This window comes from Canis lupus, chromosome 1 (assembly GCF_003254725.2).
Source record: "Canis lupus dingo isolate Sandy chromosome 1, ASM325472v2, whole genome shotgun sequence".
Lineage (NCBI taxonomy): Eukaryota > Metazoa > Chordata > Mammalia > Carnivora > Canidae > Canis > Canis lupus.
Window position 1 is genome coordinate 62,316,096 of NC_064243.1, and position 13,195 is coordinate 62,329,290.

General features: G+C 38.2%; 1 protein-coding gene across 3 annotated transcripts in view; it reads left to right on the top strand.

Moving 5' to 3' along the window:
• Nucleotides 1-13,195, top strand: part of CLVS2 (clavesin 2) — an 89,544-nt gene that overhangs the window by 51,649 nt on the left and 24,700 nt on the right. For all 3 annotated transcript variants that reach the window (XM_025422919.3, XM_035705835.2, XM_025422921.3), the window contains 2 exons: nt 760-870; nt 7,087-7,307. In XM_025422919.3, the coding sequence (XP_025278704.1) occupies nt 760-870; nt 7,087-7,307 (332 nt within the window). The remainder of the gene's footprint in view (nt 1-759; nt 871-7,086; nt 7,308-13,195) is intronic.

Below are 13,195 nucleotides of genomic sequence, written 5' to 3' on the forward strand. Positions count from 1 at the left end.
CACCTGTTTAGTCACAGATAGGAAGAAAAGACATCTTTACATCACTTCAGATTCAAGCCTTACTACACAAGTGAGTTCCTGCTGAAGAGGAGACTGGCTTTAGGATAGGCCTGTTTTCTTCCTGAAAAGGGGTGAGCTCAGAGGGTTTTGACTTCACCTAGCAATAATGCATCCCCAAATTTCCCACACTACAACACAAAGTTTTTATTTTGCTTAAGCCTGTTTACCCCCTGTTTTTTACAGCTGAAATAAGGGAAGGAGAATGTTTATAATGAAGTTGACAACATAGAATAAAGTGAGTTTTGATACATGGTAGTGCTCACATTGTAGATAACTATAGTGACATTTAAGAAAATACTTTAATTTAGATATACTTTAAACAATTTAAATAAAATGCTTATCTAACATAGATTCAGTATTTGACAAATCCCTCGTGTCTTTTATTTCTGTTTCTTGGCCAATAGTGACTGTTAACAGTTTGTAGGCTTAAAATACAGCGTTCCTAAAAATGCTGAAGCTCTTATCAACAAACTGTTCTTGAGAAGGATTTGCTTTATTACGTATTGCTTCAGTTTAGGTCTGAAAGTTGCAATGTTTAGGGTGGTAAGTTTCTTCCTTCTTTCTTAGTCATCTTAACTCTACAAATAATCTCAGCTAAGTGTGCGGAATAACAAATTTATACACCGTATGACCTTCCTCAAGCCGTCTCAGTATATTAAAGCACGTGTTGGTTTTTCTCCCCACTCTGTGTTCCTCTAGGATAGTTTCCCAGCGAGGTTTGGAGGAATTCACTTTGTCAATCAGCCATGGTATATCCATGCCCTGTACACCGTGATCCGGCCTTTCCTCAAGGAGAAGACTCGGAAAAGGGTATTTGCTTGTTTCTTTGTTTTTGTATTCTTTTTCTTCCCATGTTCAACAAATTACGCTGCAAAATGTGTATGTAGTACTGGCCGTGGTAAAATCTACCCCTGTAGTGCATATAAGTATACTTTTAAGACATTTAAAAATTCTTCAAGACCCTATGATTAATTCTGATCAGTGTGTGTATGAAAGAAATATTTAAAAGCCTGCTCATTGGCTTTCCCACAAATGGGGAGAACATTGCAGTACATCATTATATAAAGCCTCAGTTTAAAAGTAAAAAAAAAAATAATAATTATGCCATGTTACTAGATTTTTATTAGTACACTTAATTTCAAGTAAAATCTAGATCAAAGTTATAATTTTATAAGCTGACAATGAATGTTAGTCATTTCATAATATGTATCACATTGAATATAGAGAGTTTTGTAGTATCTAACATAATTTTGTAGTGATTGTCATGTTCAATCATGCTTTTCAGAAAGAATGCTGATGTGTAGAGATATTAGTATTTCTTTAAATGACAAGTCACTTGCGTTTAAAGACTCGGTTTCATCTAACAATGAGGATCATTCAAAGCATCTACAACATAATAATCGTTGTTTTCTGCAAATAAGATAGTTTGTATAAAGCATTTGGCACAGTGCACGTACATGGTAAGGGCTGAACACATTTATCGTTATTATTAATAATATAGATTGCAAAATGCATTTTAATGTCCATTATTTCATTTTATCCTCCAAAAGCCTCTGAAGCATAAATTTAGTAAGCCTTATCTCCTATTTCACAGCTGAGAAAAGTAAGTCTTAAGACGGTTAAGTAACTTGCTTACTCATTTACACAGCTGTAGAGTTGTAGAGCTAATATATGAATCCAAATATTCCAGATTTAGAGCTATTTTTGCCTCCGTGCTGTGACCAATTTTCAAATGATTAGTTCCAAAGTAAAATATACTTCACTTCTAAATGTGTATTGAAAGTAATTTTCCATGTTTCTCAGTGAATGAGAAGGCACTTCAGGTATCTCCAAGCCATGTTATAGAGGCCTCATTGTGAGCATAAAGGGGAAATAATTGCTAAATATGTGTTTGTATCAACCGTTATTGAACAGAAGGTCTTCTGTATATGAATTTGTTGAAAATGTTCCGGCAGTAAAGGGGGAAGACTCTGTAAAAAATTGTAATTTATATCAGGAATTGTTTCTACCAGTGAGAATGAAATTAATTTACATGTTAGAGTTCAGAAAAGTGTATTGATGTGCTTCACAAATAACGCTTCCAAACTTTGTTTTATGAAGAGATGATCAGGATCCAAAACACCTGCTGGGGCTTTTAGTACATATTGCACTAGTGAATGCTTCTGTAGTATTCACTCTATGCCACATGCTGTTCTAAGGACCTTACATATGTTAATTCCGTTAATCCTTACGAGGACAGCTCTAGGGGAAGCACTGTTATTTTTCTCCTTCTAGGGATGAGAAAATGAGGCACAGAAGGCTAAGCAAATTGCTCTAAATCACACCTGGGAGATAGTAGAGCTGACCATGTGGATTTATTAAGAAGATCGTTCCAGAAAGACAAAGGCCCTGAGGTAGAAACTTGCCTGATATACTAGGCAAACAGCAAGAAGGCTCAGAAAGCTAGAGCAGAATGAGCTACTGAGGAGGGTGATACACGATGGGATAGAAGGGAATACGGTGTGCCAAATCATGTGGGGGCTTGTATTCAACTGCAAGGGTCTGGGCTTTCAGTCAGAATGATGGGGAAAAAGTTTGAAAGACTTGAGGACAGGGTGACTTGTTCTGAAGGGTGTTCTGTGGAAAAAGACTAAAGAGGATCAAGCAGGGTGTTCTGCTCTGTGGAAAATGACTAAAGAGGATCAAGTCTAAGAAAATGAGGAAACCTCCAGGGCTGGGGCTATTTGATTGAATTGAGTAATTTTGACAATGCTTAGAAAAATTCACTGCTACTAGCATTATTCTAGATGGAAGGGAGGTATCTGGGCCTTACCATTTTGATTAAAACTATACGACTTGTAAATCTTCATATGAGAAAATAGTTATAGGTTAAAACACTTTTTGGTTTCTACCTATAGAATCAATATAAAGCACAAAGCTATTATATTTACTGGTATTCCAAGTGATCCAGCATCATAATATTACTCAAATGCTTTATACCGCAGATGCTATAAATCTGTGCTCTGAAAAACTGGTAAAAGAAAACTAAGGAACAGTTGTGAATCTTTTGTCACAAAAAGGAAATACCTGGTTCTTTCTTTATTTTTTTCTGATTAAATGAAACCTGACTTTGAGTCTCCAACATACTGGACTGATGGGAATATCAACCCTAGGTGGTATAGAATCCTTTCTTCTCAAAATCTCATTAATATCTGGAATCTTTTGCATGGAGTCAAATTTCCCATCCAATATGGCCTCTTTGGACATCCTTACTCTTCAAGCCAGTATTATTTCCTTGAATTAAGATCTCCTTCTGCCCCCAAGTTGTCTGTGAAAAAAAATAGCATCTCCACTAAAGCTAGAACCCAAATGGCTAGTCTTCAACCCCAGGCACTCTTTAGCTATTCTAGGGTTATGGTCTCACCACTCCCCAAGAGCTGACAGGAAAACAGGCCTCCCCACTGATTGGTGCAACTTTCTACCTTTTCCTCAATATGATGGACTCTCTCTTCTATTCTTTGCTGATTCCCAAACACATTTTACTTCCCTCCCTTCCACTCAGGTCACCTACCATAATCTTAATGACACAGTATAGGGAAGTAAAATAAAAGTATTATTTAGGCTAATTCTTAGAATGGTAAGGTAATCGGAGGCAAGGGAGCCCACAAGAACAAGACATTCTTGCATGAAATGGTGGAAGAGAAAAAATGTAAGGAGAAAAATAACAGGAAAACTTGAATAAATGAAAGGCTTTCAGGATATGAGAGAAGCAGCCATGGAGATATCTAAAGGCAAGAATCTTCAGTCTCTTGAGACAAATGTGTGCATAGTGTGTTTCACCAGGGAGGAGGTATGAGATGTGTTCAGTGAAAGAGTTTATGGAGAGCCTTAGAAGATTTACTCTAAGGGAAAGGAAAAGCCGATGGAGAATTGTGAGCAGGGACACATGATCTAACTAACGTTGTGATATGGTCATTCTGGCTGCTGTGTTGAGAATAAAATGTAGGTGGTCAGAGTGGAAGTGGGGAGAACAGTTAGAAGGTTAGCACAGTAATACAATTTGAAGGATGATTGTAGTTTGATTAAAGGTTGTAGGGGTGAAAAAAAAATAAAAATAAAATAAAAAAAAAGGTTGTAGGGGCGGAATTGGTCAGATGTTCAGATTCATGATATATTTTGAATGAAGAACCGAAAAGATTTACTGACAACTTAGAAAGCAAATAAGGATGAGTTGAAGGTCTTAGCCTGAGAAACTAGAAGCAGTCATACCAGTAACTGATGTTCAAAAGAGAGAGGAACTGATTTCGGGAAAAAAAGTTGTAAGTTCAGTTTTGGACATATTAAGTTGGAGGTGCCCACTGACCTTTTTTTTGTGTGTGTGCCCATTGACCTTTTAAGTGGAAATGTCAAGTAGAGAGTGGAAAGAGCAATCTGAAGTTCAAAGGAATGGTCTGGATTCGATATATAAATGTTCACCGTGTGAACAATACTTAGGGCCAGTAGACTGAATGAGATCACCAGGAGTAGTAAGTACATTTAGAGAAAAGGATAAATCTAAGAAGTAAAGTCTGGAGCTCTGTGACACTAAGATGTTGGGCTGATGAGGAATAATTGGTAAAAGAGACTGAAAAGAAGCATCTGTCAAAGTAGGAGGAAATCAAGAGATGCTGGGAATAAATGTTTCAATGATGAGAGTCATTTATATCCAATGCTGCTGAGAGTTCAAGAAAAATAAGGGCTGAGAATTGGACCCTGATTTAGCAATGAGAAAAAGCCCGACAAGAGCTGTCTTCATGATGTAGAGTGGGAGGCAAGGCCTGTCTGGACTGGATTCAGGAAAAATGGGACTAGTGTATTTGGAAGGTGAAAATAAACAACTCCTTTGATGAGTTTTGTAATAAAGAGAAGGAGAGAAATAAGATAATAACTGGAAGTAGAAGTCTGGCCAAGAGAGGTTTTGTGTGTCTGAGGGGGGAATGGGAAGAGAAGAGTTGGCAAGTTTGTCCTCTGATGGAAAAGATCCAGCAGACGGAGGAAATTTGATGATGTTGAGAGAGACAGAAGAGAATTGCTTGAGCAATCTAACTGAGTAGAGGAGAGGGGATGGCTTCTAGTGCACAGGTGGAGAGGGTGGCCTTTGTAGAGTTTATCTTTCCATTGTACTAGGAGCGGAGGCGCAGCATATGGACACAGATGCTGGTGGGTGGGTCGCATCTGGTTGCCCTATTTTTTCAGTGAAAGAGAAAACAAGGCCAAAGCTGAAAGTGATGTTGAGGGAGGAGGTAGCAGGATGTTAGCAAAGAGAGAGGAAGTAGTGTGCTAGGATTTCATTTACTTCTCTAAGGATTTATTATGAGAACTCACGCATAACTTGAAAGACGTTTCTTACGTGAAGAAACGCTTCTAATGAAATAAGGTCGTATAATTAATAAAACAAGTTTTAAGTGTTAGAACTTAACTATCCCCCCCAAATTATTTTGATTTTTTATGAGAAGAATCTAAGCTTGTGTGTGTGTGTATGTATGTGTGTGTAGGGGGGGCTATTGTGCTCTGCAAAGAGGAGTGGGAAGGTGTAAACTTTGCAATTAACCTAATGTACATTGGAGCAGATGGCATCTTCCACCTCTGTAGGCTCCACATCAAGTATTTCAAGCAGCCATTTGCTCTGCCTATTTTGGCCAGTGACCTGCTCTCATCTGCTTTTCCTGGTCTGAAATCTGTTGAAATTACTTGTTAGTTGATAATTTCCATCCCTATCATTTTGCTGTATGTTGTAGACTGGTTTTTCTTTGTTTTTCTATACGTTGACGTCAGTCAACTCAAAAATTATGGAAAGCAAAGATAATTATGTTAGTCTATTCATCATGAACCTGAAGTACAAGTCCCTTATAAGCCATAAGTGACGATTTCTAAGTTACTTACAAGCTATAATCATTAAAAAATATGACATAAATTATATGAGAGGACACGAATGCTTTTTCAGAGAAGGCTGATCTATAGTTTTGAGATGGAAATGAAGGAAGAGAAAAGAGATAGCAACTTATGGGAAAATGAATCCTGAGTATGTACCTTGAATAATTTTTCCGTGTAATGGTTTATTTATTTATGAGAGAGAGAGCAGGGCAGGGACAGAGGGAGATGGAGAGAGAGAGAATCTCAAGCAGACTCCACACTGAACATGGAGTTTGATGCAGGGCTTGATCCCACCACCCGAGGGCATGACCTGAGCCCTAAACCAAGAGTTGGAAGCTCAGCTGAGTGAACCACCAGGTGCCTCAATAATTTTTCAGTTTTTTTTTAAACTCTAGGAGACAATCATACCAATAATTGATGTATACATACAGCTTTACATTTCCACTCCATTATTCCATTTTTATTTGAATAATAAGCGTGGTAGAAACCTCTAGTAGAGAAGATGCTGGCAACATTATAGAACACAAGTCCTTTGGGATGTGAACCTTCACTCAACCTTTCATTATGATGATGCTAATCCACTTTTATTTACATCACACACTTTGCATTACAAAGCTGTAATTTAGTGGTTACAGTGTTCTTATTTTTATTGATGATAAAAAAGAAAGCCATACTGGTAACAGCTTTTGGGCTTAATAACTTGGATGGGCTCTATAGTTGATGAGTCCCTCATGAGAAGGCTCTATTTTAACAGCATGCATTATGCACATCATTAGCTTTGCACAACTAACATCAAGATGATGTACAGATCAGCGTGTGCATTGGATTCTGCTCATGTCCTCAACTATAAAGTAGGAAATCAAGTATCAGGTTCCAGCTCTTTAACCTAACCACTGTCTGACTTTCGAGAAACTGCTTACAATGCCAACGCCTTGGAATTTTTATAGGAAATAGTAGGATAATAGTGCCAGCCCTGTTTGTGTCACAGAGTGAATAAAGGACTTAAATATTTTAACAGACATGGAAAACTCTTGTTTTTGCTTTTCCTATCCTCACTTCTTCCTCCTAGCATTTGGATTGTATGAATCCTCCCATGCGTGTTTCTTCTCCTCACCCTTCTTCTTGCATTTGTAGATATTTTTGCATGGTAACAACCTGAACAGTCTACACCAACTAATTCATCCCGAGATCCTGCCTTCTGAGTTTGGAGGAATGCTGCCCCCTTATGACATGGGAACGTGGGCGAGAACACTGCTAGACCACGAATATGATGATGACAGTGAATACAATGTAGACTCCTACAGCATGCCTGTGAAGGAGGTGGAAAAGGAACTCTCCCCCAAGTCCATGAAGAGGTATGCTGGAGGTGGCTGGGAAGTGGGCAGCAGCCAGCATAGGGATACCCCACGTTAACTCCAGGGTTTGTAATTTGGGGGAATATGTATTTGGTGGGATCTTAAATCCTTTTTCATCCCCATGATTAGACACCTAGGAATTTTGAGTCAAAGACAAAGTCCTTCAATGCTATGTCAACTCAGTTTTGTTTCATATTCACAGACAATCTAATAAGGCTGTTAGGGGTCACTAAATCCAGTGGTTTTCAAACTGTACCCTTAAAGTTCTGGGGGGAGTGTCTTAGGCCAAGCAGGTGGGGTGGGGACAGTGCCCGTGACCACAGTGAGAACAACTCTCCTCTATCCAGGCAATTTACTAGACTCTAGTATAAGATTTCATTGGAAGAAAGAGATCCATGGCAAACACACATGCGCACATATTTCAAACAATACATTTAAAACCTTATATACTCCCTTTAGTATTTCAGTCATGTTTCTGATTTAAAACTGTAGCTGTTCCTGGGGCAAAACATTCTATTTTCCTATAGCTTTACTCTTTATAAAGTTCATTCTTGAGTGAGATGCTGATTCCCTGCTTTGATTCTCAAGGTACTTTATGCCTGTTTTCTTTCCATCAGGACAGATTTGTTGAACCCATGCTCTATAATACGCACCTCCCTCGGTGTTTTGGATTCACAGTGGATACACACACACATCCATCGCCTAGTGGTGATGGAGGGTGGGGGAGTTGCTGAACATACCCAAATGCATAACTGCCTCTGAGCTTGCATTCTGTAGCAAACCAGAAGATACCTAATTTTCAGCCTCCCCCAGGCCGCAGCAACCCAGAGTTCACCTGGATGATAGTAATGAGTATTATTTCTCAGCTTATTTCCCATTACAGAAATTTAAGAACCACAGCCCTTGCAAGTCTCTCTTCACCTAGCTCAGGGAGGACCAAGGCATTGCCCCTGTCACCCCTCACACTTGCCTCTTTCTCTGATAAAAACCTTATGGTCCCTTGGTCATAGTTCTGCTCACGCAGGGGCACCTATGTTCCCGGAGGCGGCCCTTTTTGTACAGCTGGTGCTGTTGTTGCTACTGTTGTGTGTGTGGTGTCCTCTTCTCCCCAGGCTGCTCCGCGATGTGTTGGAGAGAAAGGAATGACTGGAGACATCTCCAGCTTTCATTTCTTCACCAATAAACAACCTTATGTATAAGCCAAGTCTGGGCTTCTCAACTCCTTTCTCTTAAAACAGGGCTTCTTACTGTGAGTTCTATGCTCTCCCATCAAGCTGGTCCATGGACGGGCTCATAGAGGCATCTGTTAAGTGCTAAACATTATATTCAAAATTGCATGTGTAGGTATGTCCAGCTATATATATATATATATATATATATATATATATATATATATATATATATTTGTGTGTTTTTTCTAGAGGAATGGCATATATTTCATCAAATTCTCAAAACTGTTTTTCTAAAACAAAAATTTAAAACCCAGTTTCCAAAAATAAAATAAAATGAAATAAAAAATAAAAAATAAAAAATAAATAAAACCCAGTTTCCTAAGAATAACTTCCTTCTGATATAAATAATGATCCTAATTGTTGTTACAATCTGCCATTTACTATGTACTTATCATGAGTTGGGACCTTTTGAGATATCTTTTTTGTAACATTAATTTATATAATCCTCACAGCCACCCTGTTAAACAGATATTGTTTCTTCAAAATCACACAGTCTGCATGTAGTGGACTGGGATTCTAATCCATGAAGTGTCGAGCCTTCCATGTTGTTGATATAAATCTTCCTCATCTATCCTTCCAGATAGTATGACGTAGTGCTCTCAACTCTGGAACTGAGCTATATAAGGATTTGGAAACAGCTGTCATCTGTGATCCTTGGTTTTTCTCCTTACCAGCTAATAATGCTCATTTCCTTCACCCACTTCTTCTGTGACTTGTTCACCAACATGGTCCCCTCCTCTGAGCACATCTCTCTCCATATCCTACACAATCTGTGCGTATCCTATCACCTACAGTCTGTGTGCCTGCATTCCTCCCAGACTTCCTACTGGTGTCTTTGCCTCTCACCTGACCCTGCTCCCCTGGCTCCCATTTATCATCCACGTGGCAATCTAAAAGATCTTTTTAAATATAAGTCAGATCATTTTACTTCTCGAATTTCTTTTTAGTGGCTGCTGATGATACAGTGAATAAAATAAATTCTGTAGCATGGCCTACAAAGTGCTACGTGATCTGATCCTGCCCCCCTCACTCCTCTATGTGTCTCCCACCTTCTCTCTCTTCCCCATATTTCAGCCCCAATATCCTTCTTTCTGCTCCTGTAGCCTCCTTCTCTGGCTCAATCCTCTCCAATGGCTACTTGTCATGGCTGCATGGGATCCTCTTTTCCTGCATCTCCCAATCCAAAGTCACCTCGCTAAAAGAGCCATTAGGTCTTTATCAGGCCCTAGGTCTTAATCAGCTGTATTTTCTCCTCATGCTGGTCTCTCCCTGTCAGTCACCTCATTTATTTTCTGCCTGTCAGTTGACTCATTTTATTTAGTGTTATGCCCCATCCCCAAATTAGGCTTCATGAAGACTTCAGTGGCTTTGTCTGAATAGGGGACTTCTCAGGGGAGGAGGGCGGGGGGTGGGAGTGAATGGGTGACGGGCACTGGGGGTTATTATGTATGTTAGTAAATTGAACACCAATAAAAAATAAATTAAAAAAAATAGGGGACTTCTGATGCTATTACTACTTGAGCTTCAGTACCAGAATGCTTTGCCTAGCATTTGCCCTCATTGGCTTCCTTTGGTGTCTGTTGTTGACTGTTGCTGCAGTTCAGGCAGCCAGAGCACATTGCTGACTCATATTGAACTCCCTAGCACTAGAAGAGCCTCTTTACTTATAGATCCATGTCTTCATAATTCTCTCTTTCTGTGTTTAGCTTTTTTTTCCAAGCAGATCATTTTAATTGATTAATACCATCTTGTTAGATTTGGCTCAGTCTGTCTACCTTTTGAAGTCTTTTTGGATCCTGATTTTCCTTTCCAATTAATTAGGCCATTCTGTCCTCTTGCAGACTTGGCTCACAGCACATTGACCTCCCCAACCCTGAGTTTCTTGCTTCTGACGTGGATTGATTAGAATTTCAGACATGCTTTGTTTGGTGTAGGTTTTATATAATATGAAGCTTTTAGGGTTTTATCTGAAAACTTATGAAGAATTAGCTTAAGAAAATTACTGTATTTGATTCTCACCTTCTGTGTGTCAGGGAGTGCCAGTTCCCCATCAAGGATGGGAGAAAATTGTTCCTAGTTTTCCCCCTGGTCTCCCCTCATCCATTTTTTTCTCCCAGTTTTGGAATATCATTAGATTGAGAGGGAAAAAGAATCATTTCTTCACCAAAGACTTGTAGATATTTCCCCCGTCAGGGGAATTTAGCTAGATGTGTAGGAAGATGACTTTGTGCCCCTGTATTAGTTTGTGGAGGGATAACATAGATAGTCACATGAAAAATACAAAGTTTGGTGGATTGTGGGGCCTTATACTAGGGAAAAGTCTTTCACCTTATATCTCTGGTACCTAGGATAGTGCCTAGGATAGGCACGTAACAGTGCAGTGAACCATTGCCATTGTGATATGAGCTCCGATTTTATTGAATAATATTCAACATCTACTGTTACTACTTGTCAGACTCCATCTAATAATGCTTTGTATATATTGACTCCTTTACTTCTGTAAACAGTTGATTAGATAGTGCTATTCCCCTTTCTTTGGTGAGGAGACCCAGATACAGAGAAGGTAAGTAACTTCCACATGTCACATAGCCACAAAGTAGCACTGCTAATATTGAAAAACAGGCTATGCAACTCCAAAAGTCATCTCCCTAACTGCAACCACTTGCTTTTTTGCCAGAATTTGTGTTGTGGTTTACATACGCATCATTGAACTTGATCCTTAGTACATCTGTATGATGTAGGTGTTATTTTTCTCCATCTTGTAGTTAAAAGAAGAAAATCTAGGAAGTTTACTTTCCTCCTGGTCCTAAGAGCTAGTAAATTAGCAGAACTAGAATCAGAATCCCTTTCTGTCCAAAATCTATCCTCCTACATTAAGGTATAGCACAATATTGTGGGCTCACGGCAAATGGATACATGATACCTGAATAATTAAATTCTTGGGTTTCGTGAAAAAAAGAAAAGTTATTTATTGCAAAGACAGCAGAGGCTATGTGGAGTCCACTGAGATATGCTATGAGTTAATGATAAACACCTTCTATTGCAGCAGAAACAGACCGATGCACTAATAGGTTGTGGTCCTGCGCAAACAGCCCTGTTGTTTTGGATAAGACAGAGAAAAATCTGGACTAAAATAATGGTACATTTGGGACAATTAAATACCAAAAAAAAAAATTCTTAATCAGAAATCATTTCTGCCTGACTTGTTTTATTGAGGAATTGTTCTACATATGGAGCCAGCATTCATCATCCAACAATCCTGATACCAGTTGTGCATGATAAAAGCAAACTAGAAATTTAATTCCAGGTTGATAGTGCACTGTAATTTAAAATATTTCATTAAAGTCACCATATCCTCTAATCATTTTTTTAAATAGTCAAGGAACATAAGGATTTAAAAGATTGTATGTGGGTGTGCGTGCCCATGTGTGTACATGATATGTGTTTTAATAGAACCTCACAGCAAATGCTTAAATTGCGTACTTTGTGCTGTCTGAAGAGCTTTGGTGTGGATTAATTGATGTCATTAAGATAGGCATCAACATTTATAGACTAAATCTAACTTTGTGAGAATTTTGAAACATATTTTCTGTTAAGAATTTCTTTTTTTTATAGGTAAATTGCTTTATCTTTATTACTCTTTGTTTTAAATGCTTAATCCCAAAATTCTTTCAGTCTGCAAACCATTTCTTGGATAGAATTGAAGATATGGAGACAGTGTTGTGTAATAGCCTCTATGATACACGTTGTGCTCACCATAAGGAGAGAAACTGATGAAGTCTCTGCTCATGGAACTTATGGTTTAGTGGGGACCAGTTGTCAAGTTAATACTTCAGTATAGGACATTGAATGAACATTTTTTTTTTTTTGTATTTTAGCATGGATTTATCTGGGGAAATATTTTTTTTTTATTTTAGTCTAAGTAAAACAATATTAAAGGTCTAATTCCTAAGTGTTTTGTGCAGTTGTCCACTGTGTTAGAATGTATTTTATTCTTGAGATAAATCATTTTTCCTAAGATAAATTATTATTGCACTTAAAAGTGATGCAAAATCCCTTCTTCTGCTTCCTCTTCTTTTCCTTCTCCCTCTCCTTATCTCTCTCTCTCTTTCTCATCTGCTAATTCAACTTTAGTTGATCTCCTGTCTGATACAGACATATATTGACCTATAATGTATTATTGAGATAAAATAGTGAAAATGACTTAGGAAATAAAACATTCTTGTTTTAATGTCCTCGCCTTTCTTTTTGCTCCCTCTTTAGAAATGAATTTAAGTTTATTTAAATGAATGCGTCAATTAATCAGTTAATCCTATAATTATTTTTGCTTTGATAATTAGTTCCATTGCTATTCTTTTTCATTAGCATGTGCAGTTGTATTTTAGCTTATAGTCTTTCTTCTTGAGAGTTAATGAGGTTTGCTAAGAGGCATATTGCCACAGCAATAGCCAATTGGCTGGAATGCAGCAGCAGGGGGAAAATTCATTACCGAGGAGAATTTTAAAAGGGCAGCTGCTTCTTTAATGCCATAGCTATTAAGAATGCAGTTTCCTGCCATAACAGTAGCATGTTTCATTGACTTTCCTCCTTCTCAGTTTCATGTTGTTTCCTAATGATGAATTGAGATATAATTCCCACCTACTATCAAAAGCGTGT